This window comes from Atractosteus spatula, chromosome 13, assembly GCF_055471065.1.
Source record: "Atractosteus spatula isolate fAtrSpa1 chromosome 13, fAtrSpa1.hap1, whole genome shotgun sequence".
Lineage (NCBI taxonomy): Eukaryota > Metazoa > Chordata > Actinopteri > Semionotiformes > Lepisosteidae > Atractosteus > Atractosteus spatula.
In genome coordinates, this window is record NC_142718.1 from 7,537,048 (window position 1) to 7,559,482 (window position 22,435).

General features: G+C 41.5%; 1 protein-coding gene across 2 annotated transcripts in view; it reads left to right on the forward strand.

Annotated features, from left to right (window-relative positions):
- The first annotated feature begins 1,699 nt into the window (after positions 1–1,699).
- trak2 (trafficking protein, kinesin binding 2) overlaps positions 1,700–22,435 on the forward strand; it is a 60,308-nt gene continuing 39,572 nt past the window's right edge. For both annotated transcript variants that reach the window (XM_088930185.1, XM_088930183.1), the window contains exons 1-2: positions 1,700–1,772; positions 17,697–18,075. In XM_088930185.1, coding sequence (XP_088786311.1) covers positions 18,021–18,075 — 55 coding nt within the window. In that variant the 5' untranslated portion in view covers positions 1,700–1,772; positions 17,697–18,020. The remainder of the gene's footprint in view (positions 1,773–17,696; positions 18,076–22,435) is intronic.

A 22,435-nucleotide genomic window follows, 5' to 3' on the forward strand; every position in this document is an offset into this window, starting at 1 on the left:
TATCCCGAAATGTGGGGATAAATTGTCAAAAATATGTTTTCGTACATCTTACACCCGAGTAAACGGACACTTCACATCGAGCAGATACAAAAAAAACGTATTAACGAAGTGCATTATTCTAGTAGAACATAAGTTAGGTTTATTTTCTTTTGGAAATACGTCTATATTTCTACAGACGTGACGTTTGATTAGGCGCATACAGTATGTCACATCCCTATCACGATAAAGACTGGCATTTACAGAAAGCTGACATAATGTCAGGTTGTGCTGCTGTCATTCTTCATGTGCAGACTCGCTTTGTACAGTGGGAGCAACCGAAGTCTCGACGAACAAAACCCTATCTTCCTTGAACCAAGAAAAAAGACCTTCATTTCATTTCCGAGAAGAGTGCTACACTAGTTTTCTTGTACCATACGTCTTGTGAAACCATGGCAACCCCAATTTGGAGATCACAGTTCTTACAAGGGAAAGGGACTACAGTGTAAGAAGGGACATCTAACAGCAATCCCTTTAGCCAAAAGAAGTTCCTGTCCCCAGTCGAGTTAAATCAGGGAAAATCTGAGGTTAAGTCTGTTTTACTCTCAGATTTTTGGTTTCCGGGTTAAGTGGTACAGTACTATAGGAATCGCTCGACTCTTTTATTCGAAACTTGTCATGATGAACAGACTTACTGAAATATGTAAAAGCATAACGCTCACACCCCAAGGCTCAGAAGCCAAAATGTTTTTTTTCAAATACTTCCCAGCGTATAATTAACATTTGCTTATTTCTAAAATATATGAATGTAAATATGTGCATGCGGTTATGTAAATGTCATTGATAACTTTTTAAAATGACCCCCATACATGCATAAAGCAGCAATACATCCAGTACATTAAACAACTTAATACATTCCAAATCCCTTTTATTCTTTCAGTATTAATGAATGACTTATTTTCATTTAGGACTCCAAGTTTATAATAGTTTTGAACTGTGTGGATAGTTTGAACCTACTTTTGATAGCACATGTCGACGTTATATGTGCTCAGTAAATGTATCCTCGGTACAAAAATAATCTTATAAGATGATCTATCAAATTAATCGATTCAGAAACAAAAAATGCAATCTCGTAAATCTGAAAAAGTAACAAAACAGATTAAATGTGTTTTGTTAACTTTACTTACTATTTTATCACTGCTTTGCTTTCGATTCGCTTCTCAGCCACCGAATCTCTGGGTGCTGACCACAGTCTAAAAAGCTACAGGTTTCTCAGCTTATACAAAATTAATATGGAACTTCAGAAGTCAGAAAAGCTTTTGTCTCTCCCCAGCTGATCTGACAGTGACGGACTCGGTGATATCATAAAAAATGGACGCAACGTTTACAAATACTCGAAATACGATCGTCTCGGAGTAATGACGATTTCGAAGTTACAGCTTTGCCTAGAAAATTTCGTGGTTGTTTTTTTTGGCACTCTACACTCGAATATTTGAAGAAAATTAGAGAAACTGTAAGGCCTTCTACAAACATTTTATTTAAAATCACTTTGCCTTTCCCGCACCTCGTAGGTATAATCAAATGAGTGTGGGTACCTTCCAACCTTCGGCGCGTAGTATTACGTCACCATTCCTACCCACTTTAATGTCTCATAGATGACGATTTGAAGCTATCTGTTCCCAAATGTTTGCCCCAAACTACCCTCCCCTTCAGTCCGAGTTGTCTTTTGTTTCCGAGTGACAGGATCACATGTGGCGCTGGATTGATTTGATGCGATTTTTAATTCTTTCTGCAAGGTATGTGGTTGATTTTATTAAAAGAAAATTACAAACATATTTTAAAAAACCCAAAAATAACACACCGTGGCGTCTTACCAGAAATGTAGATATTTTTTTTTAATTTCAGTTTTGTGTATGCCTTCGTTTCTGCCACTGAGCGCCGTTTGCTGAATGTCAGCCTCATATTACACCTCAAGAGAAGAGAATGGGAGTTCATCTGTTTCACAAGGCGCGACATCCTACCGATATTTTTAGGTTCAGCACTTTTTTTTTCCATAAAAGAAATTAGATTTGCGTGCCAACAAATGTGTACTGTTTCTGTAGTGTTGAGATCTGACTGATGACCACCGCAGCCCCCCTTAACGTGAATTTAAAATGCTGCTGACTGCACAGATCTAAAGAACAGTCGTGCTTACAGACAACCGTGAAGCTTGTAATTTGGATATTTGGTGTACAGCCATCGAAATATTTCCATAGGAGCCACCTTCAAGCTGAGAAGAGCGCCTTTCTCCTTATGAAAAGGGCACTGAGTTATTTCCTGTTTGCGATAATTGGAACGGTTTGTCTTACTTCCTCTAATCCCTAAAATAAAACTACTGCAGCCGCTGTTTTACAGGACCATGTGGTGTTTTTCGCTTGCTACGTTAACAGATCTTTTCTATCGCACGTACGCGCCGAATTCACTCGGTTTAAAAAGAAACCGTACTTTTAAGTGCCGCAAATTCTCCTTTTCTTCATGTCTCGCACGGCGCTGGGAAGGCGTGCGTTGACTCGGTATATGCGTTTACACGGACTACTGTATATGACATCGCAAACACAGACTTGACTAAGTGCCCCATGCCATGTTTTGTAGTCTCATGGAATGCCAGCTGTGAATGAACAAATTCGGTTGTGTGTGAAAGTTGTTATTCTAGTTCGGCTTTTATTGCTCAGCTTGTTGTACCCCTAGTAATATCTGTTTTAACACACCACCACTAATATGCGATGTGCTGTTAACCATAGATGAAGAAAAGAGCATTTCTGTTCGTTTTATTAGTAGGAAATAGTAATACTACATAACAGAAGACCTGGTTGATGATTTCACGGATAGGTGATGATTATTGAACTTATTAAATTTAATTTGAATATGCCATGTATTGTAAACTCCTGTTATCTGAGAAGATGTTAGATTTATGCTGTTGTCTGAAGGATTTGGTCATATTCCAGCACCGTTTGTTATACACTGCCTTTAACTAGGTTAGTAGCTTTGCTCACCGAGGCTACATTGCAGTAAGGGTTCATAGCAAGGCACAACACAGACATAGACTCGCACCACACCAGTCACAATACAGTTTTGCCAGAAGCCAGTTAACTTGCCAGTATGTTTTTGGACTGTGGAAGGAAACCAGACGTAACCCATGTGAACACGGAGAGAACATGCAAACTCCACACAGACAGCACCCCACTACTGAAATTGAACCCAGGGCCTCTGCACTGGGAGGTAGCAATGCTAACCACTGTGTCAGCTTCAGTATCAGTTATGCTAAAATTATGCAATACTGCTGGACCGCGTTCTATAACATAGACCCTTGTGTTGTCTGCCAGCTTCTGTTGTAAAGGCTTGTGTGAAGTCTTGATTTCCTGTATCTTTACAGACTGTATCTTTAGTTAGAATCTGCTGTTAGTAGTAACATTATCCAATAAGCAGACTTTGTGCTCCCAGTTTTATCTTTCTTTTACTTTTGTAGTAGTGAAAACAGTGCTTTGCATTATTATTTTCCCTTATTATTAGCACAATTTCTCACCATTTTGGTAATTCTGATATTTTTTTCCAGCTGTAGCTAGGTGAACTTTTTTTTTTACTTTGAATCTTGTGCCTTTTTACTTGGTCTGTAGCACACATTGTTGCGATGTATCCATATCTCAGTTTAGACCGTATTTTCAATTAAAGCATTGGGGCCTATTTTCCAAGATCTCACTGTTTTGAGGGATAAATTTGTTTTCAGCCTTTAACGTTTTTTGAGGTATGATGTTCCTTCTTCTATTAGCTCGGTGTCTCAATCCTTCATTGTTTGTTTTTTCTAAAATTATAGGCTATACCTAGTTTGAGAATTCAACAATAGACATTTCAAGAACACATTAAATACCATATCATGCTTACAGTTTACTAGTGGTTGTATTTAATCTGTTTCTTTAATTATAATCCTGGTTGAAAAGATGAGGTCAAAAAAGAGCATTTTCCTTATTTGGCACTTTTACAAACTGGGGTTAGAAAGCAATCATTAACCATTTCAGTCATGGAAACGTGAGCTTTTTCATTGCCCATCCCAAATATCCAAGTTTATGTATGGAAAGTTGAAATCTTCCAGTAATTTAGTGTCACCTTTGGACATCTCTTCATCATTGAGTTGTCCAGAACTGAAGTCTGAATTGATTTCCGTGTTAATCAGTGCTCAATCCTGCGAGCCCTTAAAAACAGGACTGTTCTGAACATTGATTATTGTTTCAAAACCATGTGAATGTTTCTTCCTCTTTTCAGAGGCAAATCAATTGCTGTTATCACTTTAACAGGTCTCTGTCATGTGATCACACAGTGGCTCTTAACTGTATTGATCACGGACTCTGCAGAGAAGTAGTTGGAATGGGTAATATTCCAAGAATTCACTTTATCTTTACCAATTATTCTACACAGTTCGTAGCCCAAGCCCTGCTATTAACCCACCCAGATGATCTACTGTAACTAGCTCCTGGCAAGCCCCCCTGTAAAAGCTATGACGCACCAATATCAATCAGAACTGCTCAGTCACCGATCGCTAACATCCGTGACCCTTCAGATGCATCCATCCTTTTTCTAGATGATTCTTCCAATTCAGGGTCCAGGGAGAGCCGGGGCCTATCCCAGCACGCAACGGGGGCTAGATAGTGTATCTATGGAGTGAACACAAGGAGAACATACAGGCTCCACACAGATAGAACCCCAGGTCCAGAATTGGACCCAGGGACCCGCTAACGACCGCGCCACTGTGCCACCCCCTAAAAATAAATCAGTAAAATATCTGTCAAACTCCTTAAACTACAAATGTCCCTTGTCAGTTCTTGCAGTGTGCGGCACGAAAAGGTTTTAGTTCTGGAAGTGACGATATCATTTCCTAACTACCAGCATTCACTGCAATTGCAGAATACTGTACATACCTACAGTACAAGGCATGCACATTACTGCTGTGTGCTCACACTCTCGGCATTTGATTTTAGTTTTTATTATTTCGTTTTCCGCAGCATAAGAGGTTACAATTGAGTGAAGGCCTTTCAGCCTATCTAGTGCATTTGGTAGTTAGTATTTTCTTGAACTAGTCATTACCAAATGTGAAACCTAACTGAAGCTAAGCCAGAGTTCAGCAACATGGCTGGGCGTCTGGCCTTTCGCTAGTTTTATTGTACACTCGACCCTTGTAATTTTTAAATCCGTTTTCCGTTTGATCTGTTCTCTGTAAGTCACCTTGGAAAAAACGGCCTGAGCAAAAATAACAACAGAAATGAATGTAGCCTGACATTTATTTGTGGAAAAGTGAAAGGCTTGGGTTAGGTGGATCCTGGAGTTTCATATTCATTTTACTTTGACAGCTGTCACTGTCACAGTCCAGTATGTCTTTGTTACTGGTAGTGCACATAAAGATATGATATCCCCTTCATTGACTGATGTGCTTTTAAGCAATTCGAGTTTTTTTTTTTGGCGATTACAGTTACCTCACTGCTACAGGTAAGCAATTTAATGCCTCAGTTAGTGTTTATTACCTGATTCTCTTACTGCATTAGAGAATTAATCAAAAGAGTAGTCTGTGTTTTATCAAGCAGTTACCGACCCAGGGGCATGAATCACAGTGTCTTGCTCATGTTATGTAGTCCTCTGTAGTTTTTATTCAGCACGGTGGATTAAGCAATGAGAGACGCATAAAAAACACCAGTGTTATAAGAGTACGAATATTTAAGAATTTCTTTCCTTTAGTTATGAAATAAGTATGCAATATGAAATAATTACCATGGGTTTCACATCAAGACAAGTGAAATCCAGATGCCTAGAAGTACTGTTGTTGTTATTTTGGATATAATATTAAGGATAAAAAACAATCTGTACTGATCTGACCAGAATTGCATAAAATTCCGTATTTGTTCGGTGATGTATGGAGTTAAAAGAATAACTTTGTTTTTTTTTAACACAAGAAAAACATAAGAGCTTAAGAACAATTACATATTGGACTTTCACTGTAATGCCTGTCAGGTTATTTGAATATTTCCTTCGCAGGAACTAGTAGTTCTTCTCTGTGGAGGAATTAAAATGTTTGGTCCTTTTCGGTTGTCACTGTAGGACATTCATTTTAAGCCCCAGAGCGTCTGGTTGCTGATCTCTGGACTGCTTCCAAAACAGCTACATCAGTTCTACAGGATGGTGACCAAAATGGTACACAATATTCTCACTTGTCTTATGCAATTTTAACATAAGTTCTCTTGATTGGAATTCTACACTTTTGACTATATATCCTACCATTTTGTTTACCCACATTGTTTAAAAGGTGAAAGTGATATGTAGTGTTGATATATTGCTTTCAGATGGGCATCAGGGTGGCGTAGTGGTAAGTTCATTAGTTTACTTCCAGACCTGGGATACTATCTGTGTGGATTTTCTATGTTCTTGTGGCTTTCCTCCAGGTGCTCCGGTTTCCTCCCACAGTTCAAAAACTTACTGGTATGTTAATTAGCTTCTGAGAAATTGGCTCCAGGTATGAGGGTGTGCGTGTCTGTATCTGAGTCTGTATGTCCGCCATGCAATTGACTGGCGTCCCTTCCAGAGTGTACCCTGCCTTGGACCCATTGCTTGCCAGGATAAGCACCTTGGACACTGAATTGGATAAAGTGGTTAGAAAATGAATGGTTGGATTATTCAACAGGGAAGGAAAGCCCAGCATCCTAGCAGATGACTTCCAGAGTGTACCCTGCCTTGGTTGTTATTATTGCTGTATGTCTGGAAAGTGGTGGCACCAATCTGAAGAGATGTCTGTAATGGTTTTCTAAAGTTCTGATGTAGGCTTTTGTTAGAAGAAACCCACTTTATTTGCAAGAATGAGCCTGTTTTTGATTCTCAAGCTTGGTTCTGCCCTGGCTTCCAACTTTTTACAGAAAGAGTTATGATGGAATTCCTTATTCTATACACAGTTTATTATTATTTCGAATATTAGCCTTACGGACATAAAGCCTGCTTTGTATGCCAATAACGATTAAGCCCAAATTAATTACATACCTCATTAAATGTACAGAAATCCAACAAAAAGTGCTTTGACTTGTTTGATTTATTATAAACGTTTCACAAGCCACTGTTTGGACCATCCAGTGAATGTTACAGTTCCCAGATTGAGAAGTATGATTACTATACAAGTATTATAGCACTTAAGGGTTTATCATGCTTTATTTAAAAAACAATTGACAGAAACAAAATACAGCATTTTTTTTCACCCATTCTTTTAACTCTTTTATCAAGAAAAAACTAAGGTTGCTGCTGGAAGAGGTGTTAGTGGGGCCAATAAGGGGCGCTCACCCTTGGGTTGTGAGGGTCCTAATGCCCCAGTATAGTGACGGAGACACTATACTGTAAAAAGGTATCGTCCTTCGGAGGAGACTTAAAACGAGGTCCTGACTCGTTTAAAAATCCCAAGGCGTTTCTCGAAAAGAGTAAGGGTGTTACCCCGGTGTCCTGGCCAAATTTCCCCCTGGTCTTTACCAATCATGGCCTCCTAATAATCCCCATCTATGAACTGGCTTCATCACTCTGCTCTCCTCCCCACTGAGAGCTGGTGTGTGGTGAGAGTACTGGCGCACTATGGCTGCCGTCGCATCATCCAGGTGGGGGCTGCACATTGGTGGTGGAGGAGGGGAGACCCCATTTCCTGCAAAGCGCATTGACTGGAGGTTCCAAAAAAAAAAAAAAGAACTTTATAAGTGTAAGGATATTATTATTATTAGCATCTTAAAACCCCTTTGAGTCTGTGGATCCCTTGGCACATCCATTGGACGTAAAGCTTTAACACAGCATCGTAAGTCTGGTCAGGCTGCGCCTGAATCTCGTTCATGCAGTCTGTGGATCAGATCAACGGTCGGGATTTTACGCCTTTGCTTGCACTGTGTTAGGGCCTCTTGGGTGCTTTCGTGTGGATTGATTGCGGACGGACAGCCCACACGCTGTTTTGCCCTTTTCTATGAAACAGAAACGTACCTCTGCTTCAGTGTCAGAGTGCAATTAAAGCAAGTGGAACCTGGTCTTACTGTAAAAATTTGAGACTCTTCCAAAGGTTGCACTGCGTGGCAGTGTCTGTGCTGTTGACAGATCAAATCGCCAGCCGTTCGGGCCTCCCTCCAGTTCCAGCGTATTTCATGGTGTGGAGATAAAGCCAGCCTTTTTACAGCCATCTGCAGCTATTCCACATCTGGGGCTGAGATATGGACGTCAGGTTTTATTTCTCTTCCAGGCGTGAGAACGCTGTTCTGAGAGCTTTTGTTTTTTCGGGATGTGTGTGAATGGCGGTCTCAGCAGAGACAGGCTTTTCTCTGGCCCTCTGTCTGTTTCTGCAGCTAGCCCATACTGCCTGTGGATACAGTTGCCCGTTTGACTTGCTGATTGTTGACCAAATCACTTAAAACTGTCGGATAATGCCCGTGACTCCTGGAATTTCCCAAGGATTGATTCTGAGTGCTTTTTTGAAACTAAAACTGTGGCGTTTTCTGCCTCTTGAATGCTTAGTGAATTAAGGCGTTCTGGTCATGGAAGCCTATGGTGTGGCTGCTTACCGAGGCCAAGGCTCTGTGAATACAGTTAATTCATTTTCACATCACATATACAAAAACCATTTGTGGTGGCCAATGTACAGTAAGCACAGGTGCCGCAGGCTCAGTATCATTTTAATTTTTAATTCCTGGCTATCCAGAGACAAAGATCTGTCTGCTGAAACTGTAGCCAGAGAAAGATCTTTATTTCCTGTTCTTGATCAGGAGTAGCAATTTCACTGATATAGTTCACAAACTATAGTTAAAAATATAAGCTTACTGCTCTAAACCATGGAATATAGGTTTTCCCCGACCCGTGCTTGTGTGTGGGTTGAATCAATGCTGTAAGCCAGAGTCCAGTGTTTAAATAAAATTTACCCCCCAAAACTAATTCCTTTCAAATTGTTTTTTTTTATCTTATGGTCTCCCAGGTTAGTGTATGATTGGATTTCCCTGCTTAACTTCAAAACCATGATCTTAATTTCACGAAAACACTCAAAAGGCCATGCAGACAGTGTATCTCCTTCGTATTCACTGCAGTGCACTAAGCACAATTGAGGCTATCGCAGTACTCAAGGCGATTTCCAGTCTGTGGGACAAAATAGGATTTTCCCAAGCAGAGGGGCAAGATTAATATGAATGTGAAGTATCTGATTATTCTTATCCCTTGGTTTATAATAATCTAAGTGTAGGTTCTGGTAATCCTTCAGTGTAGAGAGTATTTCATTTAATGTATCTTGTGTGGATGTATTACCAAACTGATACACATGGAAATAGTAATTTAAAATATTTTAGCCCTGCATCTGTGTATGCAAGATGTTTTGCATTTTCTTATAAGCAGAGTTTGTAACAAAAAAAATAGCAGAAGAAACTGGCTTAAACTGTTGTGGATGGAGAGTTGATGTGTTGATATTGTAAAATAATGATTATTGGATTATACGTTAATTAATTTAATTGGAGCCACACTGAAGGAAGGTGTATTGCTTTTTATTAGTCACTGCTGTAGAATTTACAAGGTGCAGGTGGCCTGTCCACCCACACGTTCTGTACTGTGTTGTTAATCACAGTGGTATATATTATGGTCCAAGCCTGTCCCTTCTCACAGCTGGACTAAGACCCTATAGTGTGAGAAACGATGAGAGAAGAGCAAAATTGTGTCATTTCTCAAAACACTGACATAACTGCAAACCCTAGCATTTCAAAACTTATAACACCCCTACATTTTCTGACGGCTTTATCCAAGCTGGAGCCTACCCCAGTAGGCAATAGGCACCCTGGACAGGACGCCAGTTATTGCAAGGCACACACGGACACAACCACACGCACACACACGCACACCAGGGTTAGTTTTCCCAGAAGCCAGTGGACCTACCAGCATATCTTTGGACTGAGGGAGGAAAATGGAGTGTGTGGTGAAAACTCACACAAACACAGGGCGAACATACAAACTCCACACAGACAGCACCCCAGGTCTGGATTTGAACCCAGGGCCCCAGCTCTGACCCACCGTGCTGCTCTGCTTGTCATGTGATTTAAGGTTTTTTCTTTGGTCTTTTTTTATCTTGGTTCACAGGTGGTGTTGATTTTTAAATCAACACGTACTGTATGCGTCTTTTTGTATACCAGTTGTCGGGTGTGGTGACCATTGATTTTTTACTGTAAATGCTGGGCGGTAGTTAATAAATACTTCTAAATGAAATCAAACGATTAGCCTCTTCTCCCAGAGGAATTGTGAGACTCTTGTAGTTCCCTACTACAGGGAACAATGCCTTATGTCATTGTTCCCTGTAGTAGCACAGGCCTCAGCGTCTCTCAAGCAGTGCTGTACTGTATCTTGCCAGGAAGAGAACTTCAGTACGGCTACAAACATACCGTCATCTGGTATTTTAGTTCGGAAAACAGGAAATGTTGGTTTGGCGAAGGCTTACAGTATAACTGCAGACGAAACGGCATTCTCAGTTTAAATAAAAACATTTGTCCAGGGACAGCCGAACGTACTTGTGAGACTCAAAGAAGCTGGCTTTCTCCTCAGTGCTGAGCGAATTCTTTCCGCAGTATTTTATGAGATTATTTTTGACGTGTCGTTTGGTGAAAGGGTAGGTCCACACCCAGGAAATAGAAATAGCTAAAATAAAATGAAACTGTTCCCCTTAACTGAAGAAAAAAAGGCCATACGTTTCTTTGCTTAGAAAAAGTAAAGACCATGCTGTGTATAGCAAAGAAAAGTATGTAGCAAATCTAGATTTTGTAGTTTTATTTGCAATTACTCTTACAAATTCTGTTTGTGCACAGCAGTGCATTAAAAACAGAATCAATAAAAACTGGTTTGGAATAAATTTTTCTCATTGCTTAACATGAAGATTGATTTGTAAAAAGTTTTGATGATGTGGGTACTTTTGTCCTATTTTATTGAGTTTTCTTAGAAAGATCTATGCATGTGGTGGAGTGGTGGCTCTGTGGCTAAGGATCTGCGCCTGTGGCTGGAAGGTTGCCGGTTCAAATCCCGCAGCCGGCAGAGGAATCCTACTCCGCTGGGCTCTTGAGCAAGGCCCTTAACCCCAACTGCTCCAGGGGCGCAGTATAAATGACTGACCCTGTGCTCTGACCCCAAGCTTCTCTCCCTGTCTGTGTGTCTCATGGAGAGCGAGCTGGGGTATGCGAAAAGACGAATTCCTAATGCAAGAAATTGTATAGAGCTAATAAAGTGATGTTATGTTATGTTGTGTTATGCATGTAGTGAGTGGCACCTTTGTGAGAAAGGCACCATTGTGGCTCAGAATTCAGGCCGGGTGAAGTGGGTCTTGAGCCAACATGGCTCCCCTGTTACAAGGACAAGCCTGTATAATGAGGCACTGTTAGTTAAATGAATAATATTTAGCACTGAGGGGGAGTGAAATTCCGTATGAGGGAAGGAAATGTCAGGATAGGCTTTGTGCTTCATGGACTCTTTTACACAAAAGAAGGAGGGCTGGTGGAGTTTAGAATGAGCAACAATCCTGGGATCAGTAAGTGACTGAGAAACCAAACAAGCTGGAAAGGCCAAATGACCTCCTGTTGTTGGTAACTGTAATTATGTTCTGAACTACAAAGAACTCCGCACATGGATGTCATGTCAGAGCTCACGCACATCTGCAGAGATCCTAATTCCCTATGGAAAATGCACATAGGGCCTCCTTAAATAATATCTGACATTTAATCCGTGTGTTTTTAGTTTTACAAAGTCTTTCAGAACCATGACTGATTTTTATCTTTGCTACTTTGTGTTGCCATGGCCCAAAAGCTCCAATCCTTCATGCTCATTTCAGTAGTCCTGCTAACGATTAATGAATTGGGTGGCACAGTAGCGCAGTGATTGTGGTTCAATTCCACACCCGGGGTGCTGTCTGCGTGGAGTTTGGATGTTCTCCTCCTGCCTGGGCTTCCTCCAGTAGCTCCGGTTTCCTCCCGCAGTCCTCAGTAGTTAGGTTAATTGGCTTCTGGGGAAATTGGTCCCAGTGTGTGAGTGTGTGAGTGTTTGCGCCGTGAAATGCCCTGCGATGGACTGGTATCCAGGACCGTTCCCTGCCTTGTGCCTGTTGCTGGCTGGGATAGGCTCCGACTCCTCCACAACTCTGAGTTGGATGAAGTGGTTAGAAAATGGCTGGATGGATGTTAAGAAATTGTTCATGATTACTGTACAGTATGACCTCTTTGAAGTAACCAAGGACTGTCAGATTGAAGATAACAGAATTTTGTTGCCTTTTCTCTTTAAGTGCCTTAATACTTGACCCAATGAACTCTGCAGGCCCTTCTTACTGTATGTGTCGTCTGTGCATCGTTTCCTGTGTCTGTGGAAAACAGGCTACACCAAGGAGCCGTCTTTCAGGCTTGACTGGAGTGGATGACTGTAGGTGGAAAAGTAAAGGGCAATTTTGCGCAGCAGCCAGGAAAATAGGAACTGGGGGAATTGCTTATTAGAGCACATCAGGTTTGTCTTGCATTCCATTTCTGTCTGTGCTTCAGATTCACTGGAATTGAGAAGAATTTATATGGGGAGCACTGATGTGCACTGTACTGGATGTTTTATGCAGTCTTTATTTATACAGCAGCACTTTGGATAGGTTGAGGTTTAGTAACAATATGTGACCCAGATCTTGAGTATTTTTTTTTAAATCCTGTCTGGTTATGTCAAAGATATCTAGTGGTCTAATCCTTTATTTAGCCTAGTTATTTCCATCAGGATTCAGTGACTCTTCGGCAGCAGGGATAGATGTGCTTCAATGATGACTAATGTATCTTTTAGCCACATAGTGTAAGACATTAGCTTTAATTGTTGTAGCCACGTAAAACATTAGCTTTAGTTGTTGAGTGTACCGTTGGGCTGTAGTCTAGTTGAGGGGACGCAAAGCAGTGTCCCATAGGCTTGTTCTGTCTTTATTTTACAGCCTGGGTCATTAGATTTTTCACTAAAACACAACCTGCTTCTGCTTGGGTCTCTGTACATCTGAGACAATTTATTTGTTTTGAAGTATAACTGCCTTTTCTTGACTCTGAATCCTGAATGTCTCTGAATCTCTTCGCAGTTTTTGCTGACATCTTTCACCCATGAAGGTGATCTCGTCTGAACTTTCACATTTTGGAATAGCTGACCATTTTATTTTATAATAAGTGAAAATATTCCTTTAAAAAAAGCGAGGACATCATCTGTCACTGAACAGAATGGGACATCTTTGGAACGGGGTGAATATGTTTGCAAAGCACAATATTAGAAGAAAGCACCTTAAGGATTAATTAAAAACAGACACGATCCATTTAAAGAAAAGGAGTATAATGGATTTGCTGGGATAGGTACAATATAAATAAAAAAACATTAAGATACAATTAGGGAATTAACAAAAGTGACTGGGAAACTGGTAATGTAAAACTCAATGTAAAAATTGGTTACAAACACCCAGCCATAGTCAAGTTAATATTCTTCTTTCTTTCAAGATTAAACTGGATGGTATCACTGTATCAGCACTGGTTCTTAAAAGCGATGCTTCATACTGTGCTCAGCAGTAGTTATACTGTACACCTGGCAGAAAAATAGGCTGGCTACTAACAAACCGAGCTCTGAAACTGACCTGAATTTTAAAATTGACACATTGTCTCTCCAAAGATTCTCCAGTTCATTAATAGAGACATCAATAAGCTGTTCGGTACCTGCAACGAGCTCAGTGATGTGGTGGAAAGCTTTAAGTTCTTAAGGGAGCGTGACTTCTTCTAACGCAAGAGCCAGAATCCAGGAACAACTGGCTCGGACACTTGTCACCCTAATACCCATGTTGTCCGGTTAGACAACCCGAAGTTTATGTTGCTGATAGCAACCACAACAGCTTGGCTTGGTTGCTTTTTCCACACTCCTGTAATCTTCTGGGTGAAAGAAAACGATGATTAAGAAAGTATTTATTTCATATTTGCTCTGATTACTTTATTTTGGGGGCTCTTGAATGTTGTCCGGGACTCTTTTTAGTGTTTAGCTAGGGCTTTTTACATGTAAAACAGGGTGTCTATGACGTCAGTTTTTCTTTCTCCCTCAGGGGGGTGCTGGGAAGCTGAGTTAGTCAAATTTACTCTACTGTATTTCAGTGTGATCTAAATTTGACCTTTAAATCTCCAGTTTCAAATCTTGGCCCTCCTCTGGAAGTGCACAAATGCAAGTATGTACAGCTGTGTGCAAATGCCTTCAAGAAGGCCTCAGAAGATTTCTGAGCTAGAAGATGTCTGCAAGGAAAAAATTCCTAAAGCAAGAATAGAAAGACTCTTGGCTGGCTACTAGAAATGTTTGGAAGCTGTGCTTTATGGCAAAGAAGGTGTTACTAAGTACTGTCTAAAAACTTTTGCACATGCTACATGGACTGTTTTATTTTTTTCAATCCGTTAAATTCAGCAAACAAATAGAAATTGGGCATTAAAATGTGTAGAAAGATGTCATCTTTAAGTTCGGACCCAGCAGAGGTTGTGTTAACTTCTTTTCGCTTAGAGATTCAGTGAAACATGCAATTTAACCAGGGGTACCCAAACTTTTGTGTACAATTCTCAAAAAAACGAAATATATTTTAAAGGTGATTTTTTTTTTAGCGAAGCAGTCTGCAAAACCGTGTAGCCGCCTTCCATTGAAGAGAGACAGCCTCTGATCGCTAACGACATTTTCAGGACATCCCTGGGCCGTTTCTTTTTTCCCCTTGTAGGATTTGTGGCGTCTGAAAACCCAAGGAAACGCGAAATGCCACATGAAATGAATGACCTGGCTTTTTCGGAACTTTTTGGCGCCGGCGGGGGGAAGACAGTTCTGCTGCCAGCGTCACTTGTCATGTCTCGTCCAGCGCTTCTTCCTCACCCTGATGATTTTTCGAACATTTTTTTTAGGCAGCTCTTGCAGTCCTGCAAATGCGGCTTTTGGATAAAGGTTGTCTGGGTGCTGGGAAATTTTAAAAAAAAGAACCCGAAAGGGTCTGTTCAGAAACGTTTCCATTTCGGCTTTTACATCGCTGTTCCAAATTCTTCGGTAAATAGGGACACACACAGCTAGAAGCTGTTTGTGACCCCGCAGATGTACATCAAGCCAGCTTCCTGCAGTAACAGCATCTCTGTGACTCTGGTCACTGGGTACGTGACTCTAACTCTAACGATAAAAATGGGAAGGTGGAAAATGTAGCATCTGAGGAGCATTTGTAAAGACATGTTTTTGAATAAAGAAGAAGATATCCGTTATTGTTAAATTCTTCATAATGTAGTGTCAAACAAATGACAAAGTTCAGGTGTCTGTGAAGCAGCAGTCCCCTTTATTCATATGCATATGCATATGGTCTGCCATTGTACAGCGCCCCTGGAGCAGTTAGGGTTAAGGGCCCAACGGAGTAGGATTCCTCTGCCGGCCGCGGGATTTGAACCGGCAACCTTCCAGTCACAGGCGCAGATCCTTAGCCACAGAGCCACCACTCCAGCCTACCCATGCTGACGCAGCTCCCCACCTGAATTATCTTTATATATACAGTGGTGTGAAAAAGTGTTTGCCCCCTTCCTGATTTCTTATTTTTTTGCATGTTTGTCACACTGAAATGTTTCAGATCATCAAACAAATTGAAATATTAGACAAAGATAACACAAGTAAACACAAAATGCAGTTTTTAAATGAAGGTTTTTATTATTAAGGGAAAAAAAAAATCCAAACCTACATGGCCCTGTGTGAAATGTATATACAAGCCACTAGACTGCATAGTTTGCAAAAACATACAAAAACACGAAAATGATATTACTATCTCACTTCCCGGGCATCTCTCTTATCTCTTCATTCTTCAGTAGTAAAGCTGAAGTTTGATCTCATGCATTAAAGACAACTGGTTTCTCAGTCAAAATGGCCTTGTCCATGGAACGCATGTTTGAAAAGAGGTAAGAAAGAGATTAGATTTCTCAGAAACATGAAACAGGGATGACCACATGGCCAGATCCACTGTATGCGAGTGAATGACTTTGGGACAAAGTGGCCTTAATGATGATACATTGTTTGTGAAGTTGAATACACAGACAAAATTTTAATTACAACGAAATCGCAAGTGACCCAGCTATGAGATAGCCAGTGTGGATTTAGAAAAGGAAGCTGGATTAATTAATTAGAACAAGCACCAGCAGGTTTTCTAAAGTTCCTTATAAAAGACGAATTCTGAATATACAGGCAGCAGGAACTCAAGGAAATGCATGTACTGTACATGGATGAAGAACTGCTTATTGAACAGGAAATAGGGCACAGTTTGGAGTGAAAGCTCAGTCTGCTCAAGATTTTTACCAAGCTTTTGATAAAGTGGGGTCCCGGCTGGGTTTTTTTAAGTGAAAATTCCCAGTGTTTCTGTAAGACCTTTCAGTGAGCAGCTCCGTAGTAGGCCTGTAGACTCTAGAACGTTAGACACTTAGTTTGGCGGTGGTTTTTATCTGACATTCTTGAAGTCTGCTTTATTTACTGAGGTGCAACCGTTAACAAAAACCTTTGGTGAAAAGTACATCCCTGTGTCCAGGATTTTAAACTTTAAGAATATTCTAGCTCGTTCTACCACTTTGAGACGCAGTAAGGAAAGGCAGGCTGTTATTATTAGTTTTTTTCTTCTCATTCCTAGCCGGACATGTTCATTGTGTTTCTGTGTTAGGGTCATAGATCATTTATTAATAATCTGACTCCGAAAGCTCCTGATCTGATTTAGCACATAGTCAATTTAAGAGCCTTGAGGGATAAGCAGGGTTTTAATTTTGAATTATGTAAGTGGCTTTCTGAGATCTAGCTGCCCTGAGCCCTTTGTTCTTGTTGTACTCTGTACTGTAGTGCCAGGGCATACTATAGAAACTGAAGGCTGCATAACCAGAAACCCCTCTAGCTGTCAATGCAGAAATTCCACATCAGAAGAGAGCATGCCGTATGTATTGGCAGGGGCAAAATTGCATTTGATCTAGAGCTCGACAAAAGGTTATTGTTTTGTGAATGCTAATTTTCTTCATCAGAAAACAAACAGTGACAGAACAGTGCTCACAGTATTTCCAAATACACTTTTTGCTAGTGCTGGGCTTGAGTTAAAGTTCCAGTAAAACTTATCAGAACTATTACGTCTTTGGGAGCTCTTTGATCCTGAACGTCATGTTCCTTATGTATTAAGAATTGCCTGCTCTTCGGGTCATTAATCGGCACAGCGGTGTGTAATAATCAAATCAGCTGGGTGTCAACCTTTGAGTACATCATGGAGATATTCCATGTGTCTCACTGTATTTTGTTCTAAAGACTAATGAAATTAAAAATGCTCACAAAAGAGAACATTTTTTTAGCCTATTTCTTGAGATACTGTTGATATGAATGAATTGAGGGGTGAAAACCAAATAATACCACCCAGTCCGCAAAAGAACATACCCTCAGTCAGGTCCAGAAAGTAACCAAATATAAAGTCACTTTAGCATAATATGATTTAGTACTGTAAACAACAGAATCTGAAAGGGCGGTTCTTCTATCGCACCTCACGTCAGAGGGTTCAGGATCTGATTCTTAGTCAGGTGCTTGTCAGACCAGTTCTAGCTTTGGTTAATAAACATTTACAGATGAGACGGTAAAGTGTTGCTCTTTAACTGAAACGCTTGCTTTTGGTGCTTTGTTTCTAGGTGACGTTTGACGCGTGGAGAATCATGCGGCCCTTCACCGGGCTGGCTTTGCTCCGGAGCTCATCTTGAGGCGCTGCTTCGGTTTCCAGTCTCCTCCCGGGACGTTGAGGATGTGAGGCCACCGCAACCCAGGGGCGCACTTGGACACAGCACTTCCGCCCGGACCCGGCGATCGGGCTCCTCTCCGACCGCCTGCGACCGTGTGCGAAGCTTGGATTTAGAAGGCCGGCTGCTCCCATAATCCCTGCACTTCCCTTCCCCTCCCTCGGACGCCAAGTGTGAGCCCGATGCAGAAGACTCCTGTGCAGCAGCTAATGCTGAGGGATGTTTGAAGTTAAACCCATGAATGTGGAGAATAAAGACCCAGAGACCATCACAGGTGAGTCAGCAGTCTCCTTGGCAGCTTCCAGGTGAGGCGTTTAGGAGAATTGAGCAGCTTCAGGCTATGCTAATCACAAAACCCCAACAGTTGTGAAAATTGTTAGTGTCCAACTAGATGCGTCTCGGTCATGCCTTACGGTATATGCCTTTTTGTTTGTATCCATGTCTTTGGATGTGCACAAGCACCAATGTGGTGGGGAGGTTAGCACTGGGGCTTAAGGTTCAGATCCTGACCTGGGGTGCAGTCTGTGTGGAGTTTGTATGTTCTTCCCACGTTCAAATGGGTTTTCTCCCATAGTCCCCCACAAACCATATTGGTAGGTTACTTGGCTCCTGGGAAAATTGGCCCTGGTGTGATTGTGTGTGTTTGTGGTTGTGTGTGTCCTGCGATAGACTGGCGTCCGATCCAGGGTGTAGTCTGCCCTAGTCCTTGCTTGGCAGGATTCTCTCCAGCTCCCCCGCAACCCGGAGCTGGAAGAAACGGGTATAAAATGGATAGAAAATACTGTTTAATTCGCTTCTGTCTTTATGAGCCAACATGCTGGAGTACAATTTTCTAAAATGCTTTACCCAATACTGGGAGTTGGAGCCTAACCCAGCAAGCAGTGGCCGCAGGGCGGAACACACCCTGGACAGGATGCCAGTCCATCACGGGGCACACACAGTCGCAAACACACACATGGATACTAGGGGCCAATTTTCGCAGAAGCCAAGGTTAATGTTAATGTTCCTTTATTAGCCCTCTACAATTTCTTGCATTAGGAATTCGTCTTTTCACATACCCAAGCTTTTTTTCCTCCATGAGACACAGACACACAGACAGGGAGAGAGAAGCTTGGGGTCAGAGCGCAGGGTCAGCCATTTATACGGCACCCCTGGAGCAGTTGGGGTTAAGGGCCTTGCTCAGGGGCCCAATGGAGTAGGATTCCTCTGCCGGCTGCGGGATTCGAACCGGCAACCTTCCAGTCACAGGCGCAGATCCTTAGCCACAGAGCCACCGGTCCGCCGTGTCCAGAACTGAACCCAGAGACTCAGCGAGGCAAGGCAGCAGTACTTACCACTGTGCTACTGCCTTACATCCAGTATTAATTGCAAAACACAAGTTCAATCTGTTTGTTGTAAATTGGCCTACATCTTCCTTTTCTAGTCTTACTAAAACCAGAACCCGACAATTGCTGACCTGGAATATATTTAAAAGCATTGATATTTGGCAGGAAGGCAGTTCTCGTCTGGTACAGGCAACTTCCACACTACGAATGGATGGTCATTCGCTTTGTAGCATCACAGTTTGTACACTGTTAAGAGCAGGGTTCGAGTTTTAAGGTGCTTTTCCGGATTCGTTTTTATTACGCTCCCACTTCCATTTGAATGGCTCAGTTGTTTAAATTATTACATGAGCAGGCCAACGCACCAGTAAAACATCTCACTTGTGTGTCTTTTCGCTTTTAGTCAGGGAGTCCTAACTGGCTGGTGATGAGGTCTGACCTGTTTCGGGTTTAGAGTTTGAACAGGGAAAAGGATACAGACAGTCCCTGTTATACAATAAGTCGCCTCGAAATTTATTGTTCCGCAAATACGCTTTCAGTAAGTGCCGGATTTCCCATTAGGCACTGTGCCCAATGGGAAATCCGGCATTGACTGAAAGTAGTGTAGGCACAGTGCCTAGGGCCTACGAAATTTTTCGGGCCTACGAAGGAGGGAAACACTAGTGACTAACGAAAAACGAGCTGAAACAACACGTTTGCGATCGACTCTAGGTGCTCCAAATCAATACTCATACGCTATCCAGCGGCTGTTCTAGAAACTTGAAGTACCGAAGTGATATCGCTCCATCAATCACGTGGTTTAGCATTGGAATAGTTTAAAGAGCATCATGTCAATCGACAATTCAATTGGCGTTTACCCCAATTTTTGCACATTTCGGAGTGAAAGTGCCTAGGGCCTTCGAACACCAAATTTCTGCCCTGCTTTCAGTTAATAACTAAATTTGTTATATGTCACACAGATCTGCACTCATGTCGTTTTTCAGGGCCCCAACAGCCAGCAGTGCAGGTGTTTCATGGATTATTTTGTTCCAGACAAAATTGGGAGGAACGTTGCAAATTCTTCTTGTGGGCTGTGCTGCTGTACACGACTTTGATTATGAATCGTCATGCGATTTTCCCTTAAGCCTGAGGTTAGAAAGGAGAAGTGAAATGCTGCCCTCTAATCTTTTTTTAAAAACGAACTGTATGTTTTCAGAGGAATATTGGAAGGTAAACGCAGGATATGGACCAGGTTGGGCTGGAATCATTGCAACCCTGTCCTGGTTTCACACTTTCCCAGTATTATTATAAAGGATACAGGAAATGGCCTGCCGGTACCCTGTAGGTTCTTGTGTTGTAAGTCTTCCACGCCACATGACCAGGCTAAGAGATACCAACTGTAGAAACAGCAGCAGAGAATTAAATATTTTGATGTTATTTTTAGTCACTTCAGTCCTTATTTCACCAGCCTTTTTCGCAACCCAAAACATTTTGCTTTCAGAGGAAATTTGTTTGGCTGGGGAAGGTCTGCCATTACTGTACACTGGTTTTTGGATTGTTACATTGTCAGATACATTGTGTTATTACACACAAATTTCCTTTAGGAAATTTTAGGGTTGTGTGTGTTTTCTATAGTTTTTTTCAGATATTTGCCAAGGAAAAGATTGTACAGATAACTAATAGGAATGTTTGCTTTCACTTTAACATTAATAATAATAATAATCCTGACACTTATTTGGAGGCCAAAGTGCACAAGTATGCTCACCACACATCAGTTCTCACCACACGTTTATTAATTAAATTGAATAATATTGTTATCCTTTCCGAACAGCTGTCTCAAATTTTACAATACTGACCAGTCTTTTTTCTTTGCGGTTTATCAGGGCTAGCCACACAATTTCATTTTGATGGTAAAGTAAAAACGGTACTCGTAAGATTGTGCTACACATTTGTTGGATCCGTCACAACGTACATTAGTGTTTTATATGAGTGGGATAGACGTCTCTTTAAAAAAAAAAAGTTTGCAGAATTAAAAATCGAATTGGGCTGTTCATAGGATTGAAGGATCCTGCCAGAACACAGGAGATCACGGGGGCTGGAGCTCATACTGGTTTCCGGAAAAAGTTAGGCTGACTGACAGGGCGTGACTCCCCCCCTACTGGTCCAGCACAAGAATTATTTTCCCCCAGCAGTGCTGGTCTGCCTTGGAGCGTCTGGGGTAATGCAACTCACCCAAGGTACAATGGCAGTGTATGTAGTGGGGTCTCGAACCCGTAACCCTTTATTAATAGTTACCCATAGTTTAACCAATGAACAGTCCAGAGCTAACAAGACAAGCACTTTCCTGTGTCGGAAGACAACCGTTAGCCTACTTCATCCCCACCCAGACTGGCCGGCGAGCAGTGAAGGTCTGGGTTGAAGACCACGAACTGCAGGGACTTTTACCTGTCTGAACTATTTTCGCCCTACTCCCCACCTCGCAACCTTCACTCTTCTAATTCTGGCCTCCTAACTGTCCCCCAAGCCCGTCTACATTGTATGGGGGACAGGGCCTTCTCCTGTTATGCCCCCAAGCTCTGGAACTCTCTGCCCAAGGATATCGGAGAGTCACCTTCTCTAAACTCCTTCAAATCCAGACTCAAAACCTTCTTCTTTAGAAGAGCCTTTACTGAACTGGTTCCATTCTTCACCCCTCTGCTTCTCCTAGTACCACCATCCACGGTCTCCTCAGTATATTGTAATTGTGTTTTATCTTGTGTGTTCTTTTTATTTATTGTTGTTCTCATTCTGTAAAGAGCTTTGAGTAGCCAACTTTAAAGACACTATATAAAATAAAGTTTTTTATTATTATTATTATTATTATTATTATTCACACTCTTCAGTCTTACACACCATCATCTCCACACCATTTGCTTTTAGATACTTTTTACTACAGCTTGCTTGAGGTGAACTTTTAACACTCCACGGTATTTTAAACACGGGTTATCAGTTTGTGTTGAATTAAATCCCAAATAAGAAGTGGGGTCTTTGAGGAGAAAAGTAGGGAAACAACTCGGTCAAGGTGACCTACATCTTTCCATCCACATTAGTGAGCCAGTGCACTTGCTGTCTTACACAAAGAGCAATAAGGAAGATATTTTTTGTCATTTGTCACAAATCCCTAAGGCAGGCAGCCAGATCCATGCTAGCCTCTGAAAGTGACAACCCTTTGTGTTTGCACCTTTTAAAGGAAGCAGCATGGACAAGACCATAAATCCACATCTACACGTTATGTAGGAGCAAGCTGCTGGTGGGAAATCGACATTTTAAGATAAGATAAGATAAGATGACTTT